General features: G+C 43.3%; 1 protein-coding gene across 2 annotated transcripts in view; it reads right to left on the bottom strand.

The window, feature by feature from the left end:
* Window positions 1-120: 120 nt before the first annotated feature.
* The window catches only part of LOC111967719 (rho GTPase-activating protein 22-like), a 29,076-nt gene continuing 15,410 nt past the window's right edge, over window positions 121-13,786 (bottom strand). The window contains exons 1-8 of one of the 2 annotated variants that reach the window (XM_023993008.2): window positions 11,872-12,230; window positions 7,730-7,861; window positions 3,843-4,050; window positions 3,442-3,574; window positions 3,184-3,257; window positions 2,945-3,066; window positions 1,701-2,673; window positions 121-1,588 (exon numbers count right to left, since the gene is read on the bottom strand). In XM_023993008.2, the coding sequence (XP_023848776.1) occupies window positions 1,366-1,588; window positions 1,701-2,673; window positions 2,945-3,066; window positions 3,184-3,257; window positions 3,442-3,574; window positions 3,843-4,050; window positions 7,730-7,861; window positions 11,872-11,929 (1,923 nt within the window). In that variant the 5' untranslated portion in view covers window positions 11,930-12,230 and the 3' untranslated portion in view covers window positions 121-1,365. Of the gene's footprint in view, window positions 1,589-1,700; window positions 2,674-2,944; window positions 3,067-3,183; window positions 3,258-3,441; window positions 3,575-3,842; window positions 4,051-7,729; window positions 7,862-11,871; window positions 12,231-13,786 lie in introns of those variants that run through there. The other variant, XM_023993006.2, reaches the window with a different exon arrangement.

The following is a 13,786-nucleotide window of genomic DNA, read 5'->3' as shown; positions in this document are numbered from 1 at the left end:
GCATTTGTAGGTTGTTTTTGTACATGATCTTGAGATTTTGTATAATTTGGTGGTATAATGAGTACACACCAAGTGCTAAGTGTAAGATGAACTGAACACAAGCATGCTGACCCATATAGCATCACTCACAAAATGACACCGGTCATCTTTATTTACTCATATTGCCATAATGCCATTCATTACAAGTGTGTAGATTCATAATAAATAAGCACCTTCAAATCTTAATCAAAGACTATAAATATTGAACCTAAGTTTACGTTTGAGGAGAAAATAAACATTTCAACTGCTGTCAATTGACAGGGGCGACCACAATAGACACTTGTCTTAATCAGTCCAAGTCTTTCAAAACAGAACCTTGTAAACGTAAGCATCGGAACAGCATATGAAAGGGGTCATCAGAAAACATTAGTCATATGATTCTGTATAAAATGCAAAAAGAACACAAAAAAAATACAGTCACATGGCCTTGAAACTAATACACATGGTCACAATATTAAACACGATTATAGGGGACTTCAGGAACCAGATCATGTTTCGTGTTCAGGCCTCCAGACATGTCTATACAGTAGCAGTAATCATTTGCTGAAAATGGGGATTCTAGCAACAGTTTCACCACATGCAACGCTCACATAAGAATTATCTGGGGGAATGTATAGAATTGTTATGCYTTCAAATCTATATCAATGTTTTGARAATTAATTCGCACTCAATTTACAGGGCTGGCTTGATCAACAACACATTACATTCACTGAAGTATACAGTACATTCTGTTTCAACATTTTCATTCGATGAACTATTGGCACCTTACTGCAAGTGACTCTGGGGATAGTAGTGATAAATTAAGGTTAAGCAATACATTAACCATTTGGACAAGCACACAACATTTTCTTTTTTTAAATTCTAAAAGTCCCTGAAGGCACAGCCAGGAAACCTTTGAATTGTTTCTTTGAGGGCAGTGGTCAGCTTCATGTGCCCCAAACCGTCATGGCGGCTTCAACACTGGACCGTAAGCAAGAGTATTTGGTATTGTTGTATTTGCACATTGTGTACTGTAGGAGGCAGCATATGATTAACAAAGCAGTGATTATTGTACAGTCATAATGATAGTAGTTGACCCCTTTTGTTTTACATTAAAGGTATACTGACAGAGTTGACCAGAGTCAACCAAGGACCAAGGCTTTGTCACCAGATAGATACTCATGGTAGTCATAGGCACACTTAGAGGCCTGAGGAAAGATACAGATGCAGCTGCCGTTGGACAACATACAGTATTATTAATTGAGTCTATGTAGTTCTTAGTCTCCCTTGCCAGACTCATGGCACTCGGCTGTGGGAAGAGACTATAGGAGTCTATGACCAGGGCTATTAAATGTTGCTAGTCCTTGCTCCCAGAGTCAGGTCTCCCAGAGTGGAGAAGAAGTCCTCCATTTCCCTCTCCAGGAGCCGGTTCCTGTTCTCTGCGTCYTGACGGCCTCGGTCTGAGTTGCGGAGCTTGATCTCCAGCATGCGCTGCTTCTTCCTCTCCTGCTCCATCTCCTGCTCCAGACGCTCCATCTGAGCGCACAGAGCAGCACTCGACTCCTCCAGCCTGCAGGGGGTACATACGTAGGTTGATTTACACAACTGTAGAGCCGGCACTCCTCAATACCTGCAAGTAACCTGAGTAAGATTATTGACTGATTTGCAGCCTGCAGACTTACTTTTTGATGATGGTCTCATAGGCCACCTTCTGCTGCCTCAGCTCATCCTTCAGACCCTCCACCAGGCTGGTAAGTGCTTTGGAGCCTCCGTCAAGGTCTTCCGGCGTCAAGATGGACGGCACCAACATATTGGCRATGGTGTTTCCATTGTCACTGCAGCCTGCGCTGCTAACACACAGCTCCATGGCTTCACTACTGTCATGTTCTTGCTCTGAGACCCTATCTCCAACTCTCTCCTCCTCCCGGCCTCCCATCTGGCCCTGGCGCTGGGGTGAGGCTAGCTCCTGCCACTGGCACTCCCCTGGACCCTTCCCGTTACCACAGTTAGGCCATGAGGGCTCGCTGCCTGAGTCAGGTGCGGCGATTTCACAGGAGGAGGTGGACCAAGGCGTGCTGGCTACGCTGGGGACACTGCCCATGCTGGAGGAAGAGGTGACGTTGTCATAGGTGGACAGTCTCTGGGAAGAGCTGGTGGAGTCCCTGACACGCTCCCCCGAGGCGGTGCGCCTGTGGCTCCTCAGAGAGGACAGCCCGTTCATCAGCCAATTTCCACTATAGGACGCGCTGACGTCAGCCGCGCAAACGGCCGGCTTGGCCTGAGGAGGGGGCCGCGGCGTGGAGGAGCCCTTGAAYGAGTACTTCCAGGAGGGAACATTCTTGGTCTGCTTGCTGGGGCTGACCACCGTCTCACCCTTCCCTGAAGGAGCGAGTCTGAGCGGAGGGGCGGTGGCGGCGCAGAGTTTAGCATCCAGAGAAGAGGCGCTGCTGCAGGCGAGGTCCTCGTTGGGGTTGGCGGGACAGCTCTGGAGGTCCTCCTCAGAAATCCAGCCACCGATGCTGTGCTGCTGGAGCTGTTGGCCTTGGAGGGTCACTTCTGGCTGGGGAACAGGGACCTCCAGCTCCCCCCTCCCCGAATACAGACGTTTATGCTCACTGATCAGTACGGTCATGAGGCTCTGGACTAGGGAGGTCCCTTTACAGGAAACAATAAAAAGGTATAAGGAACCATACTGTACAATGCTGTTCTACTTTGGATTTGTATATGTTTTGTGAACTGGACATAGAGTAGATGAGTCATGAATAGATATCATGCAATAGTAAAGTGTTTCGGTACCCTACTTTCCATAACCTAATGTACCGTATCTTCTCTGCATCATAATTCCCAGCCATTTGAATTCTCAGATGATTAATACAGTGCCTATTAATATCAGTATGATATAAAATGAATGAGATTTCGTTCATACCTTCCATAATTACCACTGGGTCCTCCATTTTGGGCCGGAGGATATTTGGTCCAAATACAGTGGCCAGGTTCTGTACACTCATCTTGTTTTTGATTGCGTGAGACTGGACCTCATCAAGAAACCTTTAAAGAAAGGCAAGGCARGGCGGGACAGAATTAGAAAGATATGAAAATGTGACTGTGATAAAATGAGATAATTGTGATCTTCTAAGGACGGGAGTTGGATGTTTGTGGACGTACTTGCATATGTACTTCAGGAGATTGTAGTTGGCTGGAGGAAGATTGCTCACTTGCTTCCCCAGCTCTTGTACACCCTAAGAAGATAAGATGAGAACCTGAGAATGACATACAGTATCACAACAGCTTTTGTTTCTTCACAAAGACATAATGTACGTGAACKCTGGTTTTTATCCAACGACAGAGCAGTTTGTCTCTTTGGCTTCAGTCATAGTGTGAGTACTAACATGACAAGAACTAGTGTAGAGAAGTGTTTCTTACCACCTCCGCGTCTTTGGCCAGCTGCTGAGCACAGGCGAGGAAGTCCTCATACTTGGAGAAAGGGACCACAGGCTCAGGCAGTTCACGGAGGTAGAGCTTCAGCAGGGACGCCACTGTGTGGACGTCAGTGTTACTGRAACGGGGCACGAAAGAGTTATCTAAAGTTGCCTACTAACTGTGAATCACAATATCCAAATGCTAAAGGCCTAGTGGCCTACGGTATTGTAGTGGAAGGATTTAAAGGTAGGCTATATAGTAGGTAGGCGTACAGTGTATACACTATCACAGCTATCGTGAAAAGTTGACCACCACTACCTCTACCACCACTTCTACTTCCAGCTAAACAAATCAGCATTTATTTTCTATTCAATAACAGGGAATGTAGATGACCTTTCATCTACCTGTCAAATAGAGGCTTATCCCCACAGTCAAAGGCTTCCTGTAGATCCTTTACCAGGTTAGCCTGCCCTGGCATCCGAAAAAGACCCTCCTCATCCAGACCTCGTTCCCTTATGAAGTCCACACACTGCTCCACCAGAAGAGGTGCCAGGCGATGGCCAAACTTCTTTTCATACTGGACTGTGTCCTCTAAACTCTGGCCAAATATCCCTGCAGGCAAGAAAAACGTATTGCATACTGTATTTCAGTATTAAATAATGGTTGTCATTCATTACCATAATAAAATGCCAAACCAATGGAAAGTTATGTTCAGGAATAGCAATATGCAGCATCTCAACATTCAGTAGTTGGATGAACAAGTAAACACAAAATGCAAATCAAAATATAGCTGCGAGCAGCAATGAATGGGGTTCACAGGATGACAGAAAGGAGATCAGTTGCATAACAAAGCAAGCACTCTATCATGTGGGAACTATGTTCCTTTATGTGCAATAAGTGAAAGCATTACCATGTTTATCTCTCAAAACCACAAAGATGACGCAAGTGAAGTTTAGTCGAGTGCTGTATCTTTGAATTCAGCAGGTAATCCTTCTTAATGTCATGACTTAATTTATTGAGTTTATAAACCAATTCTGGGGTTAATTTGACTAATGGTTTATGTTAAGATTTGGGAAATGTTTTCAACGTTCAACCTTTCAACGTTCAAAATGTTGTATCAAGACTGCCCAAATATGCCTAATTTGTTTATTAATAACTTTTCATGTTCAAAACTCTGCACTCTCCTCAAACAATAGCATGGTATTKTTTCACTGTAATAGCTACTGTAAATTGGACAGTGCAGTTAGATTAAAAATAATTTAAGCTCTCTGCCAATATCATGTCCTGGTAAATTTTCTTGTTACTTACAACCTCATGCTAATCGCATTAGCSTAGGTTAGCTCAACAGTCCCCTGGAAGGGACACCAATCCCGAAGAAGATTTATTAAGTATCGACACATAGCGAATCGAAGGAGTTGGAGGTTKATTTCAAAAACTCTAGTCTGCGCTCATCTTCGTGGAGGAATTGAGGTACTTGGCATGGGCCAATACGGAAAATGTCCATAGGTCCAATGTCCATACGTAATCTTGTTGTTATCAGCAAATTCTTGTATATCCTCTCAATGTAGGCCCTCTTGACATTAAAATTAGATACGGGCTAAAGAAGTTCTCTTCATCATTGCATGCTCCTTCCAAAATGTAATATATGAAGCCACAAGTAGCCTACTGACTACACCAGAGGTTGGTGGCACCTTAATTGGGSAGGACGGGCTCGTGGTAAAGGCTGGAGCGGAATCCGTGGAAAGGTATAAATACATCAAACACATGGTTGGATGCCATTCCATTCGCTCAGCCGTTCCAGKCGTTATTGTGAGCTGTCCTTCCGTAAGCAGCCTTCACTGACTGACTGACTACAATAGTGTGCCTGCCTTCCAGTTCCAGTGTCGGATGGGTTTAAAGTTACGGCTACACTCGAAAAACAAAAGGTTCCTGGAGATTCCTTTAAGGGTTCTTCAAATTGAAACTGTGGGGGAACCCCTATAAGTTCTTCAAAGAACCCCTTTTAATGGATCCTCAAAGAACCTTTGGGGTTCATTTTTGAGCTACCCCCCTCCCATGTTATTAWTAATAATAGTAATACGCATAAAAATTACATCAATAACACAATATTTTAGTTCTCAGTGTTTATTATGATTTTAGTGGCAAAGCAGAATTTAAAAATCCAAATATGAGGTKAACTCCCAGCAGAACCCCAAGTCCAATGGGTATATGCTCTGGCGTGTTGATGTTCTGCGTATCCACAGGCAGAATAATTTAGCAGTGCAAAATTTTCAATGCCAAGAACCCTAAGGTTCTTCAAAAAACATAGAGGATCTTAGAACAACCCTCATATTTAGAATGTATGATATGAAAGCATGGATGGCAGTTAGACATGCTGTGATCGTCCTATTTAGAACATCCTCTGTGTGACGTAATATCTGGATATCCAGCTGCCTTCACACACACTAGCCAAGTGCTTTGAGAGGCTGGTTATGGCACACATCAACTCCATCATCCCAGAAACCCTAGACCCACTCCAATTTGCATACCGCCCCAACAGATCCATAGACGACYCAATCTGAATTGCACTCCGCACTTCCCTCACACAACTAGATAAGAGGAACAACTATYTGAGAATGCTGTTCATTGACTAAAGCTCAGCGTTCAACACCATTGTCCCCTCCATGCGGCTTGGGGCTGCAGTGTGGCTGCAYTGGATCGGGTTGAAGCTTCAAGTTCCTCMGTGTCCAAAGGACTTACAATGGTACACACACACGCGCACAGTCGAGGAGAAGGCGCAACAACGCCTCTTCCCCTCAGGAGGTCGAAAAAGATTTGGCATGGGCCCTCAAATCCTCAAAAAGTTCTACAGCTGTACCATTGAGAGTATCTTGACTGGCTGCATCACTGCTTGGTATGGCAATAGCACCACCCTCGATTGCATGGCGCTACAGAAAGGGTGTGGACAGCACAGTATATCACTGGGGCWGAGRTCCTTGCCATCCAGGACCTCTATATCAGGCGATATGAAAGGAAGGCACGTAAAATCATTTAAGACTCCAGCCACGCAAGCCATAGACTGTTCTCTCTGCTTCTGCATGACAAGCGGTACCGGTGGATCAAGTCTGACACCAACAGGATCCTGAACAGCTTCTATCCCCAGGACTGCTAAATAGCTAACTAAATAGCTAACTAAATAGCTAACTAAATAGCTAACTAAATAGCTAACTAAATAGCTAACTAAATAGCTAACTAAATAGCTAACTAAATAGCTAACTAAATAGCTAACAAAATGGCTAACTAAATAGCTAACAAAATGGCTACACGGACTATCTGAGTAGACCATTGTGTTTTATTTAATGAAAAATGTTGCACTGTCTCTATGCACACTCACAGGACCCTACACACTCACAGGACCCTACACACTCACAGGACCCTACACACTCACAGGACCCTACACACTCACGTACACTGACACTCCAACACACACACAAACACTCACTCCATAATTTGCTCACACACACATAATATTACATTTATACTACATTTATASTACATTTATACTGACTCTACACACACCCACTCAATCATCATATACGCTGCTACTACGTTGCTTATCATATATTCTGATACCTAGTCACCTTACCTCTTTACATGTCTACCTKTACATGTCTACCTCTATCACTCCAGTATCCCTGCACATTGTAAATATGGTACTGAAACCGACRCTGTATATAGTATGCTTACTTACTTTCACGTGCTCTTCTTATTTCCTTATTTTTATTTATTGTGTGTWTTTGTTCTACCTTATTGCTATTTGTAGTATTACATTGTTYTTGATTACTGCATTGTTGGGTTTAGAGCTTGCCAGGAAGACATTTAACTGTACTTGTGCATGTGACATTAAAACTTGAAACTTCTGCATACACGTCAAGTACAGTAGACTAGCCTTTCAGTGCAATGTTCGAAACTGAACAGAGTGTAATGACACACTAGTCAGGAAATAAAGACTCTGAAAGGACTCGTTAGTCTGTTCTGAACATACTGTACGCCATGCAATGATTTTCTGTCTGTCAAACCTTCTGACCCCCTACAGCACATGTCAAAAATGTTTGAGTGACATAAAGAGAATAATGAGAGCCTTGACCAGAATATCCTTTCACTGAGCATTAGATCAGTTTTGTAAATAATTGCATCATGAATATAAGTCTGGGCGAAGCGGTTTTCCTTCTAGCCCTGGTAAAACCAGACTGAACACTGCGAAACAACAGTGAAACATAGCAAAATCACTTTGAKTGCCAGCCTAGTTTACCTCCTCCAAAGGGTGCCCAGATGACCCGTCGTATGGCCTTGACCCAGTCATCCATGTCACTCTGGGAGTTGGCCAAGAGCAGAAAGGCCTCATGACTGAGAGCAGCGCGGTCCTTTTCTCCTCCTGTACCACCTGAGAGAGAGAACGAGAGAGAGAGAGAGAGATGAGTCYAATGCATCTTTGAACGTTAATAGGTTGGCAGACTAATCTGGGGGGAAAGTGGACTGAGGTTAATGAAAGGTTGATGAGTCCAGCTACTTCAATATCCTTTCATGTTTTTTTTCATACCACAGCTCCACATCGGGAGATGTCCTTTAAGATGTCCTTTAAGAGCCCCATCCCTGTACAAGGCTACAATATAAGATATTGTGCACGGACAAGAAATCCAATCAGGTAGGCCCGACTCCTCAAAGATCAAGCTGTCTAAATAAAAAATTGGATTTTCAGCCAACAAGTTAGCCATCAACTACCCTCATATCAGACCTCTTGGTGAATAAAGTTGTAACCGGCACTATTACCACTAGATGGTGTAGTTGTTTTGTTTAGAATACAGTTACAGCTACATCAAAGATAGTACACCATGAAGATAGGCGAAAACTGTAGGAACATGCCATTGAGTGTAACGGTCGCCCCCAAGCCAAACTGCACATGTGCAGGCGGTCAAATCAAAGGCAKTCCTTCYACAAGTTGTTTTTGACGAAAATGAAAACGTGTCAGTCTGTCACTASCACGAGGTTGGAGTAATAACATGTTCAACTACTAAAGASACWGGCTCATATCTCGGTTGTGCCTTTAGATTTCGGGAAAATGAACAACCAAGGAAGAATGTCACTTCTCTCATTGACTTCTCAAACTCAAAACCCTGGCCTGGTCTGTTTGGTCTGCTTCGCGAGCGTTCCCAGAAAGCCTAGCGATATTGCGCCTCTGGGTTTAGAAACTCTGTGGATACATAACAGACCGACCGAACAACCAAATGTAGACTACATGTCTCAATTGATTGACCCTATAGGATCTGGCAACAAAATGAATGTCTACCATTTATCAGATATAGTAGCACACATGTAGAGAACAGGTCACWTTTAAGTGATTCATCAGATATCATTCTTCAGATGTGATTTTACTGGGGTCCAGRAATCCATGTAATGATATCTCTCGCCATGTTAGGACATGCCATTTAGCTTTGGGAAGGTAAACCAAATATAAACAGTGGTGCCATAAAGCTAAGTGCCTTTGTCACCCAGCTCAGCAAACTCACACCACTGTGATTATCACTTAGCAGCCCAGTCACATTGACTGCTTTGGGCTCTGTGTACTCATGTGACCCTTAGATACAGGTTTGCAGTCTATAGTCCAGGCTGAAATGCTTTAGTTATTACTTTTATCATTATTACCATATGCAGTCATCGTATTCAGTCAGTACTTCATATACCTAATATTATGTTGATYGAGTAGATATAATTCCTGTCTATGCACTCCTAGCATATTACTACTGTATATTCTCGGAATCAGTTGAAACCTCCCTATGCGAGTACAAAATAATGCTGAGAATTCTATTGCCTTCATAAAATATTAAATGATGATGTTATCATTTGACTGGTGGAATATTATCCGTCTTTCGGATGGGACGTTAAATGGGTGTCCTGACTCTCTGAGGTCATTAAAGATCCCATGGCACTTATCGTAAGAGTAGGGGTGTTAACCCTGGTGTCCTGGCTAAATTCCCAATCTGGCCCTCAAACCATCATGGTCACCTAATAATCCCCAGTTTACAATTGGCTCATTCATCCCCCTCCTCTCCCATGTAACTATTCCCCAGGTCGTTGCTGCAAATGAGAATGTGTTCTCAGTCAACTTACCTGGTAAAATAATGGATAAATAAAATAAATATTGGCTCTGTCAAGATATACTGTATTTCCCACTTGTCTTCTGCTTCAAAACATCTTACTCATATACCAGACGCGCAGAAAGCAATAGCGCTTAGCTGCTGCCGTCTGATATGAACTTGAAAACAAACAAAAAAAGACTAAAGGGACTCCCATTGTAGGAGAGAATCATATCATTCACAAAAAAAGAACACCTTCTACTATCTTGTACCAAACATCTATATTGGATACTTACGGTTCCAAACATAGCACTTTCCATTAACTTGAGAGATGAACGTGTTAATATTGTTACTGCTTCAAAAGCACTTGTTCAAAAAGCTGTTCCTTTATGTGGTCTGATAGGAAAGACAAAGCTCTTCAGTCCTAGTTCCTGTCATCAATAACAGTGTAAAACAGATGGATGCCTTCCCGCCAGGTCACCCACATAAGTGATCTATCCAGCCACCGGAAAAGAGAGAAATCAAGCGAGTGATAAAGATGCCCCGCTGACGCAGACATAAAGGAGCCTGAACACAGTCAATGCTTCCTCTTCCAGCCCACCGCCAGCAGACTGTAAGAAAATAGAGTTAAGAAAAGATTTACTAAATACGCGAAAGTAAAAATAAATAAATAAATAAATATATATATATATATATATATATATATTACACAGGGGGTACCGGTCTTGAGTCAATATGATTTGGAAGCAATTAAGATAATCCAGAGCTCTGGGATTTAATGCAAGTCTCACTCCTACTGAGCACATAAAAGGGCTGATATTTTGATTAGGACTCTTCATGTTCCACAGAAAACTGCAGTGAAGGTCATTCTTGGTGATAGTGATTCCCTCTGGTCGGTAAATGTCAGACTGCCCACTGTGCTTGTGGATGGATGGATCCTTAGTGGAAGGGAGGGGAGATAACGGATGAGTTTTACTGTGAAAAATAGGTTTCTTCTTACCTGGGTGCCGTGGTATAAAGTACATACGTAAAAAATACTTTGAAGTACTACTTAAGTATTTTTGGGGGGGTATCTGTACTTTACTTTAATATTTATGTTTTAGTTTTACTCCACTACATTCCTAAAGAAAATATGTACTTTGTACTCCATTACATTTTCCCTGACACCCAAAAGTACTAGTTACATTTAGAATGCTCAGGCAGGACAGCACACCTCCACCACACCTATCAATATAACGCATTGTCATCAGTGGAGGCTGCTGCGGAGAGGACGGTTTCCATGTGGTTGATACCATAKAATCGACTCCATTCCAGCCATTATTATGAGCCGTCCTCTCCTCAGCAGCCTCCACTGGTTMTCATCCCTACCGTGTCTGATCTGGCGGATACACTAAACACAAATACGGAATTTGTAAATGYTGTCTGTGTTGGAATGAGCCCCTGCAGTATGACAKTTGAGTGCTTTTTACATCACTGTACTTAAGTACATTTCAAAACAGATCATTTAGACTTTTGCTCAAGTAGTATTTCACRGGGTGACTTTCTCTTTTACTTGAGTCATTTTCTATTAAGMTATCTATTTTACTCAAGTATGACAATRGAGTTCTTGCTCCACCACTGACTGTGTGAACATAGTTGACTGACTGGGAGGTGCGGACACCTGCGGTTAGTGATAAGCAGCGGTGTTGTGTGTCTCTGTGTGTGTGGACACTGTCAGTGTGAATAATGGTCCAGATGATTTTTCTGAGGATTGGGAATTGATTAACTCCTGCTGACCTTTGTGCCGGAGMGTTTAGGAAGTGCAGCACACGTGTTGTGTATAATGTTTCCCAAATAGCTGTGTGTAGGGTCACCATGGAGAGGGAACATCATGATAATTCTGGCATATACTACGTTTCTTTTTCTAATTTATTATAGTATGTACATTTTGTGATAAAACATGTCCTCTGGAGCAGCTATGATTGGTTGTAGAACATGCCCTATATTGTTTTCTACCAACCTTTGTTGGATAACCAGAAAAGCTTGCCCTTCAAATGAAAGAAAGGACTTCAGAAAACCTGAATGCAGTACGTCATACAACAACAGAACACCACGACCAACAAAATAAAACCCTTTTTTTGAGCCACTCTAGCTCCCCTACAAAGTAAACCTTTTGTTGTGGTTTGGCATACTGCATTATGGACAAAACAAGTGAAATCCACAACAGACAGATGGACATCATTAGCCCATAGCTGTTCAATATAATTACAGTACATTACATGTACTCAAATGACATTAATTGACATTTACAATATAACRCTAAAAAGGTAGCTAGCTTTACCTTGCAGGTGTTCCTGTTTGAGCCTGGTGGGCTTACAGCAGGCCAGCCCCATTCCCATGATTCACTGAGGGGAGCTGGCAGTGCTACAGCTGGGGCATGAATAGGGTACGTGCTGCCCTCCTGGAGGTRGTGTATCCTTATCCACACGCAGGTACTACTGGGCAGGCGGGGCCAGTGAGGCATGCTCAATGCCAGGAAAAACYAGCCCCGAAAAACAAGTCCCACTTCTTCCTGTTCTTCATTTATAGATTCTCTCATTCACTAACATGGGCAGCAGTAGTTATCTCTATCCCCTGGGTTCCCTCGGGAGAGGCAGATACCAGAGGAGGAGTGTACGCTAATCTCTCCTTGTGTGCCCTGGCCTTGCTCTCCCTCTCCCTCCCTGGCAGTGTGCTGTGTGTGGAGTGATTAGATGGGCTCCTCTCCCCTTCCTTACCAAACAAACCTCCCCAGTCCACACACACACTCTCTGGAAAACGCACAGACGTTGCGAGTCAATTGGGAASCCTCTGACTGGCCAGATTTGTCATGGTGATCTGTAGTACACTCGTAGAAAAGAAGGGTTCCAAAAGGGTTATTCGGCTGTCCCCATAGGATAACCCTTTTTGGTTCCAGGTAGAACTCTTTTGAGMTCTACATGGAACCCATTATGGTTCTACCTGGAACKAYAAAGGGTTCWTCAAAGGGTTATCCTATGGGGGCAGCCAAAGAACCCTTTTAGGTTGTAGATAGCACCTTTCTTTCTAATAGTGTATGAGTCTAAACTGCAATGACCAGTATAGGGACAAAGTGGAGTCGCAATTCAACGGCTCAGACACGAGACGTATGTGGCAGGGTCTACAAGCAATTGCGGACTACAAAAAGAAAACTAGCCACGTCACGTACACCGACGTCTTGCTTCCAGACAAACTAAACACCTTCTTTGCCCGCTTTGAGGATAATACAGTGCCACCGACGTGGCCCACTACCAAGGACTGCGGGCCCTCCCTCTCCTTRTCCGTGGCTGACGTGAGTAAYTCAATTAAATGTGTTAACCRTCACAAGGCTGCTGGCCCAGACGGCATCCTCAGAGCATGCGCAGAGCAGCTGGCTGGTGTGTTTACGGACATATTCAATCGCTCCCTATCCCAGTCTGCTGTCCCCACATGCTTCAAGATGGCCACCATTGTTCCTGTACCCAAGAAGGCAAAGATAACTGAACTAAATMACTATTCTGTCATCATGAAGTGCTTTGAGAGACTAGTCAAGGATCAAATCACCTCCACCTTARCTGCCACACTAGACCCACGTCGGTTTGCATACCACCCCAACAGGTCCACAGACGATGRATTCMCCATCKCACTGCACTCTGCCCTATCCCATCTGGACGAGGAATACCTATGTAAGAATGCTGTTCATTGACTACAGCTAAAATAATCTTTACATATCTTACATTACTCATCTCATATGTATATACTGTACCTTATACCATCTGTTGCATCTTGCCTATGCCGCTCGGCRATCGCTCATCCATATATTTATATGTACGTATTCTTATTCCATCCCTTTAGATTTGTGTATTAGGTAGTTGTTGTGGAATTGTTAGATTACTTGTTAGATATTACTGCACTTTCGGAACTAGTAGCATCAAGCATTTCGCTYCACTTGCATTAACATCTGCTAACCATGWGTATGTGACCAATAACATTTGATTTGATTTGATCYTTGTAATCATGTTGTTGGATCACACTCTGCTGTTGGCTAGCTTGTCCTACTAACCCATTTTTACAGTAGGCCTTGGTGTTTTCCCTTCACTTCAAGTGACCAGAAAGAGTGATGTGTGTAGGTTTGTTGCTAGCCTAAGGGTCACAGTCACGTCACCACAAGACCCATCTATAGATCCATGGAAATCCTCCATCACAAATTCCAGCATGCT

Source organism: Salvelinus sp. IW2-2015, linkage group LG8 (assembly GCF_002910315.2).
Source record: "Salvelinus sp. IW2-2015 linkage group LG8, ASM291031v2, whole genome shotgun sequence".
Taxonomy (NCBI): Eukaryota; Metazoa; Chordata; class Actinopteri; order Salmoniformes; family Salmonidae; genus Salvelinus; species Salvelinus sp. IW2-2015.
Note: the sequence above shows the minus strand (reverse complement) of the source record. Positions and strands in the feature narration are given on the sequence as shown.